Source organism: Mus caroli, unplaced genomic scaffold, assembly GCF_978045245.1.
Source record: "Mus caroli unplaced genomic scaffold, Mus_caroli_1 scaffold_13, whole genome shotgun sequence".
In the NCBI taxonomy this organism is placed as follows: domain Eukaryota; kingdom Metazoa; phylum Chordata; class Mammalia; order Rodentia; family Muridae; genus Mus; species Mus caroli.
In genome coordinates, this window is record NW_028227268.1 from 49,580,663 (window position 1) to 49,603,099 (window position 22,437).

General features: G+C 37.8%; 1 protein-coding gene across 2 annotated transcripts; it reads right to left on the reverse strand.

Moving 5' to 3' along the window:
• Positions 1-2,744: 2,744 nt before the first annotated feature.
• On the reverse strand, positions 2,745-22,152 carry Spata22 (spermatogenesis associated 22). Of its 2 annotated transcripts, none has more exons than XM_021177670.3 (9): positions 22,012-22,152; positions 17,187-17,293; positions 14,946-15,074; positions 12,533-12,593; positions 12,315-12,410; positions 9,101-9,434; positions 5,513-5,636; positions 4,632-4,729; positions 2,745-3,606 (listed from the first exon to the last, which is right to left on the reverse strand). In XM_021177670.3, the coding sequence occupies exons 2-9, from the start codon at positions 17,227-17,229 to the stop codon at positions 3,415-3,417; spliced, it is 1,077 nt and encodes a 358-aa protein (XP_021033329.1). In that variant the 5' UTR covers positions 17,230-17,293; positions 22,012-22,152; the 3' UTR covers positions 2,745-3,414. The 2 variants fall into 2 exon arrangements, with proteins under 2 accessions (XP_021033329.1, XP_021033328.1); XM_021177669.3 differs by lacking the exon at positions 22,012-22,152 and adding an exon at positions 18,575-18,606.
• Between the last annotated feature and the right edge of the window lie 285 nt (positions 22,153-22,437).

Below are 22,437 nucleotides of genomic sequence, written 5' to 3' on the forward strand. Positions count from 1 at the left end.
AGAGAAAGACATGATCTTTTTCCTCATTGGTTACAGACAGGAATTTTTTCTTGTAAGCGATAATTGAATTTCTTCAGACAGTATAGCAAGTCTGTCTTTTATTTTGGTTCAGAAACATGAGCCCCTACTTGCTGATTAGCGATCTAATGTCCACTAGAATAGAGCCATCTGTTTAGAAATGTTCTCAAATACTTCTTGTGTGTAGCATCGGCTTCTTTCATCTGTCCTCTCTTAATCTAGACATAGTGATAGCAAGTTTTACAGACTTCAGCCTCCTCTGCATTCTCAACCTTCCCAGTGCTGTGACTCTCATGATGCTACCCCCAAACATAAAATTATTTTTGTTGATATTTTGCTACTGTTATGAATCATAATGTAGGGGCTGGTGAGATGGCTCAGTGGGTAAGAGCACCCGACTGCTCTTCCAAAGGTCAGGAGTTCAAATCCCAGCAACCAGATGGTGGCTCACAACCATCCATAACGAGATCTGACTCCCTCTTCTGGAGTGTCTGGGGACAGCTACAGTGTACTTACATAATAATAAATAAATAAATCTTTTTAAAAAAAATGAATCATAATGTAAACATTTTTGGATATAGAGGTTTGACAGAGGGGTCAAGATCCACAAGGTTAAGAACCACAGATGCAGAGTCAGACCTGGTTTGCCTTGGGCCTGTTCTCCCTGCTTCTGGTGTTCTATCATTAGGTTCCTCTGGTCCCATGAGCTGATGGTAAATAGGCTACCTTATGATTTGGTCTCCCTTTTCCCTATGTAATGCATTCTGTCTCTCACTCTCTCAATTGGAAAAACTCTTTGATAATGAGACAGGAAATAAGACTTTTCTTTTTTCTGCTTTTAACCTTCACAAGCAAGAAAGAATGAAGCATTTCTTACTGAGAAATGCCTCAAAGCTGTTATGGCATTAGTGAAGAAAATAAAAATGCCTAGTCTGGACATTTTCCCTGTTGTTAAAACATTTTAGGAGGCATTGGGTCACATTAATTTCTCTAACTTTCATCTTGTAAACCAAGGAAAGAGATCAGCTGGAATAAGACTGTAAGAGTTCATCCAAAGAGCAAGACAAAAAGAAGGGAAAAAAGGAGAGGCATCAGACATAGATGAGAAGGGAATACAACGAGCGAGAAGAGAGCAATCTGACACTGTTTGAGGCATCACTGCAGAGTGGTAATCATAACTACAAATTACATTAGGCAGACATCTTTATATCCTAAATTAGTTAACCTTTTCCTGAATTTTAGCAGAAAAACTGAAATGGAATGACATACAATAGGTCTAATTCTTTAAATCAACCCAGGAGTACATGAGCAACACTAATTGGAGTCCACTGGTTTATAAAGGTAAGGACACCAAGTTGGGTAGATATGGAAGTAAGGACCTCAGAGGAATTGGGGAACAAAAGGATATGATCAAAATATAATGTATGAATTCTCAACAAAGTAAAATATTTTCTAAGTAAAGTGAAGTAACTAAATGGCCTGTGTAAATTAACAATTACATAATAACACTTGAAACAATATGCATAGCCATCTTGCTCCTGATAACGGAAGTGCCTCCAGTATTGTCCCTTAAACTCTAATAGTTTGGGGGCTGCCTCAAATGTATTATCCCATGTTAAAGAAGAACCTACACCTATAGTAAGTAGATTAAGGATCTATTTCTAAGCCGGGCGTTGTGGCGCACTCCTTTAATCCCAGCACTTGGGAGGCAGAGGCAGGCAGATTTCTGAGTTTGAGGCCAGCCTGGACTATAAAGTGACCAGGACAGCCAGGGCTATAAAGAGAAACCCTGTCTCAAAAAAAAAAAAAAAAAAGATCTATTTCTGTCTGTTACAGTGAGCATTTTTACCTCGTTATTGAATTTTAACAGATGCAAAAACAGTAAAATTAGTTTACAACACAACACCTACACATACAATTCAGGGAACATCAGAGGAGGGAAGAAGAGGACTATATGAGCCAGAGGACCAGGCTGTTTAGGAGATGGTGTCATGACAGGGATGCTGCACCCATAAAAGCTCAACTGTATAGTTACCTAAGCAAAACATGAATTTAAGTAGGCTACCAAAAATAATCCTCCTGCTTTCCTTCCTTTTGAATATCTCAGCTCATCTCAATATGTACTCCCTTCAAGTGCTGGGTAGATCCCAGCATGTCTCAATGGCAGGCTCTTACAAGTAGAATAGGACACACTCTGCTTACCTTGCATGGTCCTTTGAGGTCACTTCTCTGTTTAAGGTCTGTGAATGCTGCTTAACACGTGTCTTAATCAGCCTACATAGTAGCTCTAAAGTAAAGACTGATCAACAGCCAATGAAGTGTGGAGTGTGAATCAGTTTTAGAGTTCCTTTTACATGCATGGAAAGATTCTAATGTGTATTTACAGACATGGTCTCAAAGATAGAACATGAAGAGAGGAATTCAAGTAAGATGTGGTACTTATATAGTAAATCCTGCTAGCAGCCCAAAAGCTTGATTCAAAGACTTCCCCTACATATTGTTATATGGGAAAACTTGGTGGCCCATCAATTAACCACTACTGGTAAGTTTCACAACTAACCCTACTCAATTTTGACTCCCTAGCATGCCTCCTTCACTATAATAATAAACTTGTTCGAAGAAAAATGAAAAATTATTTTTGTAAAATATATCAGCTTTCTACCAAAAAATGTGGATAGAAAGGAAAATACAGCATCTATACAAATTTCTCTAAACACCTTTAAGTGTAAACTCAAAATTTTTATTTCAAGAAATTTACCTTTTTTTTTTCATTTCTTTTTATTAGATATTTTCTACATTTACATTTCAAATGCTATCCCCAAGTTCCCCTATACCCTCCCCCTGCCCTGCTCCCTAACCCACCCACTCCCGCAAGATTTTGCTAACAGAACCCTGATATAGCTATCTCTCATGAGGCTATGCCAGTGCCTGGCAAATACAGAAATTTATCTTCTTAGAAAAAAAAAAAAAACGTTTCGCATTTACCAAGATTAGCTCTACTCTGAAATGCACAGAACAACAAAATAATCCATAGCTACACAAAAGAAAATTGTGGTTCTGAGAGGTAAAAGAGAATAGAAAGTAATTGTTGGTGGATGTGCATTCTTCTGGAGTGATGACATTGTTTGCATCTAGATAATGGTAATGGTTGCATAACTTGGTAAGCATACTAGAAACTTAAATTATACAATTTAAATGGTGGTTTATCCAGCATAGCTCAATAAAATTTCAAAATTAAAAAAACCTAGCTATGTTGTTTTGGTCAAAAATATAAGAAAAGTTTTACTTTTATAAAAAGAACTGAAATACAAAAACAAGAGTGATAAAACCATGCAAGTGGTAAAGTAATGACAGCAAATGCTCCTGCTCATACTGTGTAATTCCCTTTGTCACTATTTACATTTCATTCATTACTTTAGTATGATACTTCATCTCAGCATCTGCAATTGTAACAAATGCTTGGAAAGTCTTTTGTTCAGAAGCAGATGCTGGTCTGACAGAAACACACTTGAAAATGTTCTTGTCTGGGTCGTAGTGTCCAACACATCTGTGAACTCGGCCTCTAATCAGTCTTGGAAGTTCACGATCCTGTTTTTCAAAAATAAAAGTCAAAAATTAGTTATTGCATCATCTAAAGCTTGATGTTTAACATAATAAGATCAATTAAGTTGATGATCATATTGGTCAAATATGATCAATGAATCACCCTGAATGGTATTACAATATCATTATCTCTGTTACTTACAAAATCATCAGGCATGCACAGGTAACCTGTCACAGAGGGATGGCCCTGTCCTGGATAGGGTGTCTAATGAACTAGCAAGAAGTTGCTTCATGGAACATTTAAGAATCCTCCCCATGGAAGGAGTTACAGAGACAAAGTTCAGAGCAGAGACTGAAGGAACAACCATCCAGAGTCTGCCCAACTTGGGAATCCATCCCATAAACAACCACCAAACCCTGACACTAAGCAGATGCCAACAAGAGCCTGCTAGCAGAAGCCTGATATAGCTATCTCCTGTGAGGCTCTGCCAGTGCCTGGCAAATACAGAAGTTGATGCTCACAGTCATCCATTGGATGGAGCACAAGGTCCCTAATGAAGGAGCTAGAGAAAGTACCCAAGGAGCTGAAGGTGTCTGAAGCCTCATAGGAGGAACATCAATATGAACTAACCAGTACCCCCAGAGCTCCTTGGAACTAAAGTACCAATCAAAGAAAACACATGGTGGAACTTGTGGCTCTAGCTGTATATGTAGCAGAGGATGGCCTAGTCGGTTATCAATGGGAGGAGAGGCCCTTGGTCCTGTGAAAGCTCTATGCCCCAGTATAGGGGAATGCCAGGATCAGGAATAGGGAGTTGGTGGGTTGAGGAGCAGGGGTTGGTGGGGAGAGGATAGGGGATTTTCGGAGGGGAAACTAGGAAAGGGGATAACATTTGAAATGTAAATAAAGAAAATATCTAATAAAAAGAAAAAAAAAGAATCCTCCTAATAACGGCTCATGAATTATGTACTCTTTTTGCTAACAGAATTTCTACTGCAATAGGACTATGGTCTATAGTTTCATCTTTTGTTAGCATAGGCACTGAAAATTAACATGTTAAAATACTCACAATTTCATAAAATACACATGGAAGAATATTTTTCCCATCTCTCATAAGAAAAGTCTTTGAATAATGTGGGCCAGGTGTGACAGCTGAATCCAGGACAGCTAATCAACATTAAAGTGGGGAAAGGAATATAGATAAACATAAATAAAATTTAACAAAGAATTTGGTTATTTAAATGTCATCCCATAACATCTCTTCCAGTTTTACTTATACAGTGGTGTTTTACAGAGGAATATTGTGTGTTCTGTAGACTGCATGAATTTTAGAGCCATAACAACAATAAAATGCACTATAACAACAAATAAGTATCATAGTTTAATGAAAACAACATTGAATTAGAATTCTACTGTCAGGTCTTCAGCTTAATACTATCTTATGACATTGTTTAAACTTTATTTGTTTTATTTTCTAAAATGAAATATATTCATGTACAAAATGTTCATCTCTTAAAGCTGTTTCTTCATCTATAAAATTTAAGTCCTAATTCACATTTAACTCCATGAATTTTATCAAATGGTGTTATTCATCCATTTAATAACCATCTCCTGAGTACTGAGAGTAGACATCTGTTATTTTGAAGACAACCTAAATTTCCCCTAATATACATAATCTCCTTTTTCCAATTTGTATTTTCTTCATGATATCCTAGGTATTCCTAATGGCATTAAAAATATCCAAAATAAAGCCGGGCAGTGGTGGTGTATGCCTTTAATCCCAGCACTTGGGAGGCAGAGGCAGGAGGATTTCTGAGTTCGAGCCCTGCCCGGTCTACAAAGTGAATTCCAGGACAGCCAGGACTATATAGAGAAACCCTGTCTCGAAAAACTGAAAAAAATTCCAAAATAGTAAGTATTATTGAAGTATTCTTAAAATATTATACCTACCCAATATTTCAAAAAGAAGTACAGTTTTCTGCACATGTGCTCGCCAATACTTCATACTTTCAATAACTGCAGAAATAATTCTTAAAGAATTATCTTTTTCCTTTAACTGATGCAAGGTACCTTCCTTTCAGGAAAAAAAGCATAGCATTAGAAAAGTGTTTCACTTTACTCATTATACTCTTTGATCTATGCCAAGTCTAGCTATTGGTCATGCAGACTTTATATGCCTTAGTACAGGGGAACGTCAGGGCCAAGAGGTGGGAGTGGGTGGGTGGGTGGGGGAGTGGGTGTGGGAGGGTATGGGGGACTTTTGAGATAACATTGGAAATGTAAATGAAATAAATACCCAATAATAAAAAAATAAGTAAGTCTGTAGAATGTGTAAAAAGAACCACTAAAAGTTACAATGCAATTAAATCCCCAAATTAAACCCATCATTACATTTCACTGCATTATAGAGTTAAAACCAGAATATACTTAAAATAAGAAGAGAATCACGGAGTCAGAGAGATGGCACAGTGGGCAAGGCACTTGCCATATAAGCCTCCTGACATGAATTTGATCCCCAGAATTCATGAAAAGATGGAAAGAGAAAAACAACTCCACAAAGTTGTCCTCTGACCTCCACAAATACTTCCCCTACCCACATCATACACACAATAATAAGTAAAGTGTTAAAAGATTTACTTATATTGCTATTCATTTGCTCCATTAACTTTCTCCTCCACTGAATAAGCATTACATGCCAGCACCTTTACAAACAGTAAGTAAAAGAATCCCTATGCACACTGTAAACAGATTGATTCATTCATTCACTTAACCGGTACCTTTTTAAAACTGAAGAAAAATAAGCATAAAAGTAGAAGGGGAACAAAAGGTGGAGAGGGGAAATAAGTATGAATGATGCAAATATAATTTTCATAATGAAACCCTCTACTTTGCAGCATAATATACACTAATAAAAAATTTAATTGCGTTTGGGGCATCCAATCTGTGCCAAAGCTACTCAAGAAACAGCAGTGAGCAAACAAGCAGGCATAGTGGCACATACAGGAGGCAGAAATAGGTGGATTTCTGTGAGTTCAAAGACAACCTGGTCTACATAGCAGGTTCCAGACCACCCTAGTGAGTGCTGCATGGTGGGACCCTGTCTCAAAAACAAGAACAATGATGATGACGATGATGATGATATATCTTCACATTTCTAATCTAAAACAGTATTCATCGAATGAGTAAATAAGAATAATAAAACATTAGAAATCGTTATCATCTGTGCATAAAAATAATAGAATGAAAAGACAGAGACAGGGTTTATCATTTTAAGTGGGTAGTTAAGTGGGGGCAAAGACTAGCACATGTAAAAGTCCTGAAATAGAAAAGTTCTTGCATTTTTTGTACTTTGTATTTTTTTTAGCAGTCTCAACTGACCTGGACCCCCAAGATCTCTCAGACACTGAGTCACTATCCAGGCAGCATACACCAGCTAATATGAGGCCCCTGACACATATTAGCAGAGGACTGCCTGGTCTGGCCTCAGTGAAAGAAGATGCACCTAACCCTCAAGAGACTTGAGGCCCTCAGGAGTGGGGAGGCCTGATGGGGTTAGGGTGGAGGTAGGGATATCCTCTTGGGGACTGGGGTGGGGGAGAATATGGAATGGGGAGCAGTTGGGGGGCAGACCAGGAAGGGGATAAAGTCTGGACTGTAAAAAAGGATTAAAGAATAAAAGAAGATAAATTTTAAAGAAAAAAAGATTTATTTTCTTTTATGTGTATAAGTGTTTTGTATGTATATTTATATATGTAGGTACCTTGTGCCCACAGAACAAGACTTTCAGAATGTTGTGAGCCATTGTGTGGGTGCTGGGAAGAAAGTCAAAGTCCTTCAGAAGTATAGCCAGTGCTCTTAACTACCAACTATCTCTCCAGCACCATACTTTATGGACTTTTTAAGATCTGAAAACAAGCCTTTAATCCCAGCAATTGAAATACAGAGGTAGGAGAATCTCTATGAGTTTGAGGCCATCCTGGTCTATATAGTGAGTTCAGGGCAACACAGTGAAACCCTATCTCAAAGCAAACAAAAATACTAACTTTCAAGGGTTAGAGCACAATTTTCTTTTGGGGAATGAGAGTTGTAAAGAGTACCTAATGAAACTTTTTTCCAAAATTTCCCTATCTTCTCCCTCCTAAGCAAGATTTGAATATGCCTCCTTGAAGATGACTGCCACAGTGAGTCATTGTTACTAAGGTGACAGTGTCATATCATTCTGTGTACAAGGTAACATGGTATTGAGAATCTCTATAAAATATGCTATATTTCCAGAAAAACAGAATTTGCCCTAAATTCTTGCTAAAATCAATGATGTCCAGATTATGGTCAGAACAAATGCCAGAGTACTTAAGCACTCTGTAAGAAGTTGAAAGAGCAGTGAGAGAAAAATAAAATTGCTAAGACCATGAAAACTAGGCCCATAGAGGGACACAGACATTGAAAAAAGGAAATCTCCACCTCTCCTCACATTGACATCCTCCCAGTGACTCCTGTTGGCTGAAGGCAGAAAACAAGGATCCCAAGGTGAGGCACCAGGTAGGACCATGCAGCCTGCCAGAACACAAATATTCACAGAACAATAATCCACTGGGTCTTGTGGTGAGGTGTGAGAGAGAAGATAACCTGCACATGTGTAGAAAACATTTCAAAGAACAATCAGAAATACAGCTTAGTAAAAGGTACATGCTCTCTAGACTATAAATCAAAGCAGAGATATACTGTAGTATTCACCATATTCACCCCAGCGTGAAGAGTTTTAGATGAGCAGCACTTTTCAATATGATGTAGAAGGCAAGAAAGGCAGAACAGGACCAGATTATAAAGCAGAAGTCAGCAAACTATGGCCTACATCCCAAGTCTAACCTAACCCACTATTTCTATCAACTTCTACTGGACCACAGCCATGCTCATTCATTAATGTGCTATCTCTGGCTGCTTCCAAGTTACAACAGCAGAATTCAGTCTTGTAGTAAAATAACTGCAGCAAAGACAGAATGATCTATAAAACCAAAAATGTTATGTGGCACTTTGCAGGACAATATTTCTGATATCTTTGGGGAGGGGGGAAATGACATAATAAAAAGCATGGATTATTTCTACAAGCAATGGATAAACTATTGTTACTTTAATAATTAAAAGAGTAGAACCAGAATCCAGTAAGAAATTCTAGAGTCATGATAAAAAAAAAAAAAAAACCTAAGACATTTCAAAAAAACCAACACTCAGCCGGGCGTGGTGGCGCACGCCTTTAGTCCCAGCACTCGGGAGGCAGAGGCAGGCGGATTTCTGAGTTCGAGGCCAGCCTGGTCTACAAACTGAGTTCCAGGACAGCCAGGGCTATACAGAGAAACCCTGTCTCGAAAAACCAAAAAAAAAAAAAAAAAAAAAAAAAAAACAAAAACCAACACTCCTTTGCTCCAATGGGAAGCTGGATATTTATACTAACCTACATATACCACGTATGTATCTTTCTAAATATTTACTACATGTGATTAAATGTGTAAATAAGCTATTCATTAATATTTACATGTTTACCTTCAGAGAATTTTCTCTTGGAATATCTCCCAACACTGTTTTCTTATATGGATTTTGTTGAAAACTTGGTTTAAATGCCTGCAGTGCACTGGCTCTGTCTGGGCATTTCATTGTAGAGCCAGGCAGTTTTGATAAACATGTTTGTCGGGGTACTTCAGCTTCTTTATGTCCAGGTAAGTTAGGAAATTCAGGCATTTGGAACTGTTTTTGTTGTTGAGCTCTCAAATTCACTGGACAAGAACTGAACTCACTGTTTGCCACAGGGCTTACAGTTTTATGCTGAGGTCGAAAATCCCAAGTTCTCAAGCTAGTGTTTCTGTTGTTGCCTCTGTAGCTATAAAACAAAAACATACTTCTCTGGGTCTTCATATTTAGGAACAACTGATGAAATTTTTCATTATTCTGACAATCTGTGGTTTATAACTACAAAGTAGTAAGACATTTGAAACACATCACTCATTACACAATGATATAATATATTATTACTTCTCTTTCAAGATGAAGAGCTAGAGTTTGGGGGAAGTAGTAACACATACAAAACATACAAAGTTAAACAGCAAGTCACTGGCAAATTCAGAAATCAGAGACCAGTCTCCCAACTCAGTATACATTGCTACAAATATATGTTTATGATATTTGAGCCTCCACATAACAGTAGTTTCTAAGTAGAAATATTTTTGAAGACTTTTACTTAATTCTTTATATATCTTGAAATTTTCAACAAAGTTTTTTTTAAAAAGCTACAGCTTGCCTGTAAGGCATGTTTTGTGCTTTAACAAGCCCTACTAAACAACATGTTATAGCATTTCTTTACTACATTATGTGTAAAGCTTGTCAGTATGGGGTGTTAATAAAGCCAAAAAAAAGTATAATTTCTAAGTAGGCCAGTTAAGAGTTATATGGGAAGGGGAAATTAGTCCAACTCACAAACTCTTAATCATGAGTAATTTTCCTAGAAATACCTGCATTACAAGGCAAAAAATACAACCCACCCATTGTTTGGGGGGGAAAAGACAGGGAGAATCTAGTGATTAGCATAAGGACTAAGGTTTTTTTTTTTTTTTTTTTTTTTTGGTTTTTTTTTTTTTTTTGGTTTTTCGAGACAGGGTTTCTCTGTATAGCCCTGGCTGTCCTGGAACTCAGTTTGTAGACCAGGCTGGCCTCGAACTCAGAAATCCGCCTGCCTCTGCCTCCCGAGTGCTGGGATTAAAGGCATGCGCCACCATGCCCGGCTTAAGGACTAAGTTTTATGGGGCCTAAGGTTTATAGTTTGAGAAATACTGTTAACAAATTAACTATAAATTTAAGAATAAAGGGGTAAAAAATATCATAATTATGAATCTTTAAATTATAAATACCACAAACATCATTAAAGAAAATATTAGAATTGTAGTTATTAATAGTTATTTCTTTAGAATTGAAACATTCTTTCCTTAATGGAAGAAGGAGGCTCAAAAGATTGAGGTAGCTAATGAAATTCGGAAAACTCAAAACTACCGGGTCCTTCCCACAGTTATATAAGCAGGAAAAAAAAAAGTTGCAGAAAGGAAACTCCAGAGATGAGCTTTTGTGGAGTCATCAGCCATATTGGGGGTAAGGTTTTCCATGAGGGAGCTGCCTTTGAGTCCTCCATGCTCCTATGTGTAACATCTCACACATCCTTTTTATTACAAAGAAATCATTGAGAATCACTACAAAGCATGTCATGTTAGTTATATTTCCAGAAAATAAAGAAAAACAGAATTTACTCTGATGTCTTCCTAAAAACAGTAATTTTTATATCTCTGAGTAGAACAAGCACAGAACACTTAATAAAAACTAGCAAATATATATTATTTGTTATTATAGTATATTATTAAATATTATTCTAAAATATGCTAAGTGAAGAAATCTAGGCTCATAAAGACCAATGTCTTGTTCTAGAATATGTGGATCCTAGCTTCAATTTCTTAGAAGTTTCTTTTTTTTAATTTAGAGTACCTGTACAGGCTAAGAAGCTAGAAAGGGGATGTTGAGGAAGTACCATAAGGGGAACATAGCAGAAGATACGTAATATGTAAAAGTAAGTTTTATTCACCTGATTTAATTGACAACTTGGAGTTTTACAGCTGAATAAGCTTACCCTTTCTAGAACTCTGGTTGACTGGTTCAACTCAGCTTTTCTGGCTCAAAACTCCTCTCCAAGATGACTATTCAAACTGACTTCTCTCAGCTTCTCTGTGAATTGGTCTGCTTAGAAAACTGCCTCTGAATTCCACAAACTAAACTTCACTGACCAGGAAACTGCATGAACTCAACTGAACTCAAGTGCATTAAACCGAACTGCACTGAACTGATCTGAACTGAATGCACGGCACTGCACAGCACTGCACTGATCTGAGCTGAACTGAATGGAACTGACTGAAGTCCATTGCATTGAACTGGCCTCTCCTCCAGACTCACTCACTCTGCACTTCTCTTATGTCACTTCTCTTTTCTGTCTGTTCTCCTGAAAGTTGGATGTAGTCTATATCTGACTCATTCTGTCAAATCTTTCGTTGATTTGACACTTGTCTGCCCCTCAATTAGACACCACTTTCAAACATGGCTGCATTCTTTTACAAACTGACCTTACCTACATTGTTTGAAATTAAAGCTGTATACTAAGGGTGTGTCTGTATTCCAGCCAGAGGGATTAAAGGTGTGTGGTGTGTCTGGAGCAGGATCACACAGACCTAAATATTTGCATGTGATCCCTTGCCTGAGCAGCCATAATGCTGTATTAAAATTCCTCCACAGTGATATAAAAGTAGAGTTGGGGAATGATGTGGGAGGAAGGGTTTATGTAGGAATGAGTATAGGTATACAGGGAAGATAAGGGGCATAGCCAAAACAAAAATATATACGAAAAAAACTATATAAAAACCCATTTTAAGTCAGTTTAAACTTTCCATGTATTCTACTTTCACAGATCAAAGCAAACTACAGATCAAAAATATTTAGAAAAAAAATTACAACTGTACCAAACATATACTTTGTCATTATTTCTTAAGTACACAAACTATATAACATTTACATTGTATTACATTGTGTAATTTAAAGTATACAGGAAGGTATACATAGATTATATTCAAGTATTAGTTTGTTAGTAATGTAGAAATTTCCTAAATGTACATATAAGAAAGAAAAAAATTTTAAAGGAAAGAAGAGAAAGAGAAAACATATGGAGACTCACCCCCAGGCACTTTGGCTTCTTTCAGCATTTGATTGAATAGATTTAGACACAGAATCTTGACTTCTCGGGGGATAAGAAGCAGAAGCTGGTATTTGCCTTTCAAAGAAAATTCTTGTTAAACACAATTTGTTTTCAAATTGATAAATGTAAATGTATACAGAAAGTAACACCAGTAAGTAACAGACACGCATGCATTGGTTCATATTTTTTTCACATACCCTGTATTCACTGTTTTCTTTAAAGAAGCCACCTCTGGATTCACAGCTTCCCACGTCCAATCTCAGAAGTATAAAAACACATAAAAATAAGATTTTATTTTCAAAAAATTCCTTATATTTATTTACTTTGGTAGTTCTGACAAGTTGAAGAAATAGGCACAGTCTTTAGTAGCACTTGATTGAAGAATTTGTCACAGCCTGCCTAATTTTATAGATGTCTTTCTTACCCACTGTATTTAAGCAAAGATAGTTTAATCTGTCTTTTCCACAACTGATCCTAACATAGTGCCTTGTAATTGGCAACATAAATTTAGTTGAATCCAATGTTTCTTAAATTTTATGCCACCCACATCAAGAAATGCATTATAACTGGTAAACTCTGTGGAACTAACAGAGAGACAGAGTCAGAGTAAGATAAAAAAAAAATTAACATGAAATCTAACTCTTACTATGTACGGTATATACTTCCATATACATTTTCTACTCTGTTCTAGTTACTCCCTTATATCCTTAATTTCTATTTTTATGTTTTAATTATTTGCATATGGGGGGCATAGTGCACATGAGTATAGATGCTCATGGAGGCCACAGGATGTCCTGGAGGTGTAAAGTAGTTCTAAGACACCTGACATGGCTGTTGGGAACCAAACTCAGGTCCTTTGAAAGACTAGTGAGCCCTCTTAACCATTGAGCCACCTCTCTTTTCCCATATTCTCTTTTTATAAATGTTGACTGTATTCTAGACTAATAGGCCAAGACAAAAATTCACATTTCCTCATGAGATGGCTCACACTTGTAATTTTTCAAGATCAGTATTCATGCTACTTATAAATCATTTTAAATGATGAGAAAGATTTTAAGTGATGGTTAATGTTAACTTGTGCATGTCCATGTGAATTTCTATTTTTTATACATAAAATAGGAATAAGGGTCACAGATGACTCTGTGGGTAACAGCACTGCCATGCAAGCCTAATATGCTAAGTTTAATACCAGAATCTCACATTATAAAGAGAGAACTGACTCCCAAAATTGGTTCTCTGACCTACACACACACACACACACATATATATATATACATACACACACACACACACACACACACACACACATATATATATATATATATATATATATATATATATATATCATGGTATGCATACAACTGTATTCATACACACACAATAATAATAAAATTAAAATTTTAAAAATGGAAACATTATATGTTACCTTTATACTTTAAATTACTAGTATGGAAGAAAAAATAAATGCATCAAAGTCTATGAAAGCACACTGAAAAAAATTTAAATATGAGTATTACTAGACATAAAATTATTTAATATTTTATTCATATGATTCCATTAATAATTTTAAAATTTGTTTCTAAAATTTAAATATACATAACCAGAATGTGCCAAATATATTTCAGAATATCTCCCTATTGGTGATTTCTCCCAGAAGGAAGTAAAAAGACAGTGAACATTGAGCCAGTGAGCAAGATGGCTTAGCAGGGAAGCCTTGCCATCAAGCTTAGTGACCTGAGTCTCATCTCTAGAACACACATGCACACACAAATAAATAAATAAGAAAAGTAAAGTCTCCCAGCACTCACCACTATAGCTATTTGGTTCCCAGATGACAAGATTTTAGTGGTCTCACTTAAAATGTAACACATATTAGAAGCTTCCTGACTCTAAAACTTCATTAAGTTTTACAAAGAGTTACAACAGTCAGTCTCTGAGAAGTAGAGATAGAGTATGTAAACTCCCAGCAATGGCAACTATCATAATGTGCTGCTTTAAGCTATAAGGTAGCTTCTTAGTGTCCTCACATGACAGAAGCAGCATACTTCATCTTTCCTTTATAAGGCCACTAGTCCTTTCGTAGGGGTGGACTCCTCACAATGGTTAAGTTTCAACTTAAGAATTTTCAGATCCCAGAAAATACTGAAGGAGACAACAGAGAAAAGACAGGCAAAAGGAAAGCCATGACTATAACCAAGCACCAGAAATTGCTGGGCTTATTCTTTTTCTACCATCTACTTTTTTCCATTTTTTAAAAACTCTATATACACTTTTTCCTGTTTCTGAGGTAACTCTAACCCTTCCATCCTTTCCTAAAAAATATATATCACAGTATTCTATGTTCTGAGAAAGAAAAATAGTCTTTGCAATGTAGATTCCTACTTTATTAGAACAAAGGCTCCAAACATAAAGATAGACTCCATTTAAATGCTAAGCCATCCTCGTATACTAGGCAACTCAAAACTCCTGTGCTGGAATGCTCAGGAGGAGCCAAGTAATCTCTATATCTGGGCAGTGAAAAGCAGCAGGGACATTCTGCAGTGAGAGACCCAGTAATTTTCTACTTTCTAGTTCTTATCTATTGAAATTTTTACTTATTCATTTTCTTACCTGTTGGAAAAGAAGGGGAACCGTAACTGTCAGAAACAGTACTGACACCTGGATCATTCTGAAGTGGATTAGAAGTTAATGGCTGTCTGTTTCTCTTTTTCTGATTGAACAATGGTACAGGCAAACAGCCTACATAGAATATACCAATAAATTAGTATTAAATAGGTAAATAAGATGTATACGTCTAGAATAATTTCCATTAATAATATGTAATGATGTACAGTTTACTATCTACTTCTATATGCTAATACACTACAGATATATTTCTATGCACTTGAAATAATTTTTGCAATCTTTTAGAAGCCCGCATAGCTTACCACTGTCTCTAAAGTCCTTTCTTCTCCTGTCTCTGTTTTTATTCCCAAACCTTTCCCAAATCTATCTTTTATTTCCTGAATTTCCCTCTTCTGTTTGTCTATTTCCTTAGCTGCAGAGTGCCTATAAAATATATCAAAGCTAAGAAAAAAACCATGCTTTCCAAAAATCTAATCATATTTTAGACCACCAGCCTCTCAGACCATAGTTACCAAACTTTAGTTTGACTAAGATTTATCCTGAAATTCTGATTAAGGTGTAGGTTCCAAGGTCGCAATCTCCAATGTTGAAATTTTTATTTCAATTATTTACTCTGGAACCCAAAATTATACTTTCAATAAGCACCCCAGGTATCTATAGTGATTTTTCTATGGATCATTTTTAAATGTCTTAAGGCAGTAGTTCTCCACCCTTCTAATGTTGTGAGCATTTAATATAGTTCCTCAGGCTATGGTGATCCCTAACTATAATGTTATTTCATAGATGTTTCATAACTGCAATTTGCTACTTTATTAATTGTAATGCAAGTACCTGACATGCAAGATGTCTAATATGTGACCCCCAAAGGGGTCTCGACCCATAGTTTGAAAACCACTCTCTTAAGAGAATGACAATACCTAATCCAAGTAAAAGTAAAACCATCACCACTTCCTCCACATGGCAAAAGCAGGTCCTTCAGTCAAAACAATAAAGGAACTTTAAAAGCTACAAGAGAATTCAGGATCAAAGAGGTCTTCAAAGCAATAACTAGAAACACAGAGATAGGAGGCAAGTTTCTAAATCTCAGTTCAGGAACTCTTAACTCTACCTCTGTCTGCTGCACCATTCTCACTGGAGAACACTAACTCAGGAAGATCTCTAATGAAAACCTATTATCACGTAGGTTCTTGAAACAGGATGCCTGGGTTTTAACTGTGCCTTCAACGAGAATTGGAAATAAAACTTCAAAGTTAAATATGAACCGTTTCCTTAAACTCTTTGACCAAAGAAGCATAACATAATGATTAAGAATGTGGACTCTAAAATCAAATTTCTAGGTTCGAGTCCTATTTCTACCACTCAATAGGTTACTTAGTTAAGGTCTTTGTGTCTTGGTGCCTTATCTTAGAAAACAGAGGTGGTGGTAAAGATTAAATAATACTTGTGACTAAAGGTCTAGAATATGGTATCTCATCATAAATTATCATTATATATCATTGTATACTTCATTGTACATCATAATCATTTCCCTGCCTCTTGTCATTCTTGACATCTATCCTCATGTCACCTCATACTTGGGAAATTACAAACAATACAAAATATTATAAAACAGCTTGGTTGTTGGTGGCTCAGACCTTTAATCCCAGCACTCAGGAGGCAAAGGTAAGTGGATTTCTGTGTGTTCAAGGCTAGCCTGGTTTCTAGGGGAGTTCCAGGACAGCTAAGGCTACACAGAGAAACCCTGTCTTGAAAAGAAAAAAATGCTGCTAGGAGTGGGTGTGGGAGCACCTTCTTACAGGCAAAAGGGAGGGGGATGGGATAGGAGGTTTGCAGAGGGGAGACTGAGCAGGGAGGCAACATCTGAAATGTAAATAAATAAAATAACCACTTTTTTAAAGTTATACTTTAAAAAAAAAAGAAAACATTTTAACAAGTCAATCAAAAAACCACAAATGTATTTCTTTCTTTCCTGCTTACAACCATAAATCAATCCCTTAAGTTTTGAAGAAAAAGCACCAGAGTAAATCTCAGTACATTTAATTTTACTCTCAACTCTACTGCTAACTACTTTGCCTTGAAAGCTTACTTTGCCTCTTTTGACTATAAAAAGAGGCTAGACGAAATGTCTAATCTCTTTAAACCTTCCTTCCCAAATGTCCCTATAAATTATACATGTTTTATGTACGATATGAAAAATACCAAAAACAATTAGATGCTGTTCAATACCTGCTGTACTTCGGGCTGAACTTTCATTTAGGTTTCTCTTCATTTTCTTCTGTGTCAAAGCTTTTTGTATTCAGCACTTGACATTTACAGGATGAAGTTAACTAAACCTTAGAAGGAAGAAACATGTAACTCATATTCATCAACAAGATCAACATTTCAATCAATTAATTATGGACACTATGGATAAAAATTGTCAAATGTTATCACCTCAGGAACTGTTTTGTGAATAAAAATTTAAAACAGGTCCCATTTTCCCAGTTACGTTCAAACAAATTATGACATGGTTGGATATAATCTTGTTTTCTAAATATATAGAGAATTTCCACACAGTCTAAGCAATTTATTTCAGAATTCAGGACCCATGATGGGAATTCTGAACCAAAGCTATAAGGGAAAGAAGTTACAACACTGGGAAACTTACAGAAACAAACAAAATATTTTTCCATTGTATTTTTTTCTGATTTGAGCTTCCTAATATATTTATATCTTATTATAATTTATTTAATTCAACAAATGTTTGCCCATAAAAAAAAAAAAAGGCCAGACACAAACCCAAATAATTTCTACTGCAAATCCACAGCCCAGTGAGCCAGACTGATGTGCCCACAGGTAACAGTGCAATCAAAGAGGTAAACATTAGCGTCCAAATATCATTCGCAAAAGTGACACTGAAACACTAGCTCATCCTAAGCCTAAGAGGACTTACAGAAGCTTAATACCTTAAATATCCTAAAACTATGGCATGTGAGATAGAATTCATACGAGCCAGACTTGCCTCAAACTTCTGATCCTCCCATCTCTACCACCCAAGTGCTGGGACTGCAGAGGCAGGCCACTATGCCTCGCTCACAAATACATGGAAGTGCACTATCGTCTTCCTGGGCCAGTAAACTCTGCTGCCCTGAGCCCAGCTTCCAAGAGAACCGGCTTCAGCTGGACCAGGGGTGGGCTGATGGGAATGGGGTGACTGGAGTGGCAGGAGCAGGGTGGTCGGGATGACAGGAATGGTGGAAGTAGGGGTGGCAGAGGCAGAGTGGCGGAGGCGGAGTTGGCGGGACTGGGGTGACCGGGGTGGCAGGGGCTGTGGGAGCAGGGATGGTGGAGGTGGGGTGGCGGGGCAGGTTTGGGGTCAGAGAGAGAGGTAACTACCCAACTCACTGCCAAGCCTGCCCTAAGGTCACCATGGCCTCAAGCTGAGGCCAGACAGGGCCTCTTTGAGGCCTCCTTAAAGGACGAGAGCGATTTTCCAGTCAGAATTCGTCTTCCCTTCCAACACCCCCCTCCCGCCTGACACAACCACTCATGGGGGCCGTTTTAGGTCAACAAACGGTGTTTCCCTCCATGAATCCCCGGCCAACACCATGTACAAAGAGAGCCCTCAAGTTAACCTCGCCTCCGTCAGCAGGCAGCCACGCGGAACTTCCCGCCTCTGAAAACCCGCGGGAGGCTTTGCGCAGGCTCACCAATCCTGAAGCTCAGTGCGCAGGCGCCCTGGAGCACCTGCGCTACTAACCACGCAAGCGCGGGGCAGGGGTGGGAGGGGGAGAGCGGGAGGGGGCAAGACCTCGCGAGAGTTAAAGGAACGGGACCAACTTGCTTTTTTCTGCCCGTAAAGGCAAAAGCGATGCGCTTTGCTTTGTTGCTTGTGAGGTACAAAGTCGGCTCGGGCATGGCTCTACCTCTTTAGCTGTTTTGTCCACAGACAGAAACCCGTTCTGGTTATGGATGAGACAGAAGGCGATCCCCAGCCCAGCCTTGCTACACCCCTGTGGCATCAGAAAATCATGGCCTCCCTTTCCCTTCCTCTTTGCCCATTTCCTAGACAATAGAAGTTTTCTAAGATGCTGCTGACATCCTAGACTGTGTCTAAAGAGAATCATTCCCAAGGCAGCAAAACAAGGTATGTCTTGCCTAATGTGACCACACGTCTGCCATGGGTCAGGCAGGAGACCTGTGGGGGAACTGAGACCAGTTTTAAAATGACTCCCAATCCAAAGTAGAGAGCAGGCAGGCAGGACTGGTGCTGCCATTGTTAAGGAGAGCAAACAAGCACGTGGGCCACAGAGGTCTACAAAGGAAGCAGGGTGGTATGAGAATCTGAGCTCCTTCCTAATAAGGAACAATTGGAGATGTGAACAAACTCATTAAGTTGGTAGCTTTTCTTGATTTTTCTTCAGCCTTTCACATATGGGTAGAAGCCATTTTTTGGAATAATTTCAAAAAGTCTCATTTGTAATTCCCAGTTGCTGAATTCTTACAAAGCATTCATTTGTAACACTGTTGTTAGATTCACAGAGACAGCCTCCTGTCAAGAGGAGCTTCTGTCACAGAAGCCTGCCTGCAAAACATGGGGAGTTCTTGGCTCTGTGACTTTGAGCATGTGATGTCTACATTTCCTTCCTTGATAAAATAGCAATAACAATATTCACTTAATTGCCTTAAAATATTAAAAGAGATATTAAATGGTTCCAGCACATACTGTGTGCTCAATAAAAGTTAATTCCTGCTTCCAGCGGTGGCTGCCATTTTGGGGGTATAGACTAGTTAGTTAGAATAGATATCTACTAGTTACAGTATAGCTACTTAGAATAGATATCTTTGCTCAAAGACCATGTCCTCTTATTTCCCTGTCTTCTGGCTATCCAACATAACTGAAGGGAAGTAGAAAGGGCTGCTGTGGAGAGATGTTTATTAGTAAATGCCTAGAAGAGTATAAAAATGTGTTACTTTCTTTGTCAATAAGAGTGGTAGTGGACTAGATGACAAGATAAGGAATAAACTTTTGATAGGATCATTTTCAATATGGAAAAAGGCTTCAGCAAAATGTCTGGAAAAAGACTTATTTGTGCTTACCTAAAGCATGAGCATAAGGAATCTCAAGGAAGTGTAATTTGGCTTGATACATGCGTGCATAAGCATGTGTACAATACATAATCCCCCCAAAATTAATAATTTCTCCTTAAAAGGGCAAGGGATGGCCGGGCAGTGGTGGCGCACGCCTTTAATCTGAGCACTTGGGAGGCAGAGACAGGTGGATTTCTGAGTTCGAGACCAGCCTGGTCTACAAAGTGAGTTCCAGGACAGCCAGGGCTACACAGAGAAACCCTGTCTCGAAAAAAAAAAAAAAAAAAAAAAAAAAAAAAAAAAAAAAAAAAAAAAAAAAACGGGCAAGGGATAGGTTATGACTCAATGGTAGAGAGATTGCCTAGACTATTTGAAACCCTTGATTATATCCCTAGCACTAAAAAGAAAAAGAGAGAAAGAGAGAGAGAGAGAAAGGAAAGAAAGAAAGAAAGAAAGAAAGAAAGAAAGAAAGAAAGAAAGAAAGGACGAAAGAAAGAAAGAAAGAAAGGACGAAAGAAAGAAAGAAAGAAAGAAAGAAAGAAAGAAAGAAAGAAAGAAAGAAAGAAAGAAAGAAAGAAAGGACGAAAGAAAGAAAGAAAGAAAGAAAGAAAGAAAGAAAGAAAGAAAGAAAGAAAAGAAAGAAAGAAAGGACAGAAAGAAAGAAAGGACAGAAAGGACAGAAAGAAAGAAAGGACAGAAAGAAAGGAAGGACAGAAAGAAAGGAAGGAAGGAAGGAAAGAAAAGAAAAGAAAAGAAATACAGAGTATCCCAGCTTTAACTCTCGTGAGAGGGATAACCTGAACTGCATCTGTAAAGAATGTAGACATGTGCCATATGGAATCTTTGCTAGAAGTCTATGAACTCATATACTCTACCTGGCTCTGTTCTGGTTATCGTTCATCTCCACCCAGACTGTCGCTTAAGATGGATGACAGCAATAGAGCCACAGAGAAAGGATAGAGTTAGAGCTGTAATGATTGCCTGACTCCACATTATCTATAGAGCAGGGAATCATTTTTATCATCTGTCCTAGCTACTTTTAGCTGTCAGCCTGACACAGCTGAGAATCTTCTGAGGGAGCCTCAGTTGAGGAACTGCCCAGATCTAATTGACCTGTAGCCATGTCTGAGAATAAATGTATTGATGTGGGAGGTCCCAGCCCACTGTGAATGGTACCAACCCTCCCTAGGTGGGTGGATCTGGGCTACATAAGAACGCTAGCTGAGCAGAGGCAGAAAGTGAATTTAGCAGGTTTCTCCATGGGCTTTGCATGTTCCCACATAAATTCCTGTCCTGACTTTCCACAAGGATGGATTAAGTTGCTTTTGGCCAGAGTGCTACTCTATCACAGCAACAGAAAGCAAACTAGAATATCTCCTGACATGCTGTTTCAGAAACAGCCTCAGCTTTATACCTCAAACAAAATTTCTGGCATTGACTCATTGGATAGCCCCATACTGTGAAGTCAAATTTTACTATGCCTTTGTTTTAAACTTCATGATCATATTTTAAAAAAAATAGTAATCTCAAAACTCAGGAGGCTTATAGGAGGTTCAAGGCCAGTCTGAACTACATAAGGAGTTTGAAGCCAGCTTAAGCTATGTGGCAAGACCCTGTCAAAACAATAACAACAAATAAAACCCTCAAAGTAACACTTTTTAAAAAGTGTTTTAATCAATAGATGATAATTAGGAATGATTTTATTCAATATGCTATCAATTCTTTGAACTCTCAAAAAATGAACTAAGAGTAGAAAGACTTTGCCAGGTGCTTTGGGAAAGAGAGTTGGTGCTTTGGGAAACCAGGAGTTAAAACTCTTGGAAGTTAACTTGGTATAAGAGAGTGAATGCCTCTGTTGCCCCAGTTCTAATCAAAAGCTTTCGTTTTCAAGGAAAGCTTCCTGCAGGAGACAAACTGTACACAGTAACAAGGTAAGTATGCGAGCTGCGGCTGGTCATTAACTTCCCAGGGAGTTACTCACTTGGACTCATCGCAGAAACTTGAGAAATGTGGAAGTGTACTTCAAAAGGCTGACCTGTTAAAATTCCATAAAACAAGCCTCAAAGTTTGAGTCATTGGTGCCTGCCACGAGTAAATTACTGAAGCAGCGTTTCCAGAGAGACTAGGGCAAAGGACAGAGCAAACCACAGGTCAGCAGGAAAGGAATAAAATACGTAGGGCAGGGTGGTAATAATTCACCAGAGTTCAGTAAAACCATGAGAGCAGGAGAACTGTCCTCTCTACATTTGCCTGTTTTTATCATTGTGAAGTGTTCAGTGCATGCTGAGGCAGAAAGAAAACCAAAAACTACAAGGGCTTTGTCTTAGATTACAGCAGTAATTTCAAAGTGTAAGCATACTTGACTTTGTTTTATTTATGCATTATAATCTCTTTAAAAACAAAAGGG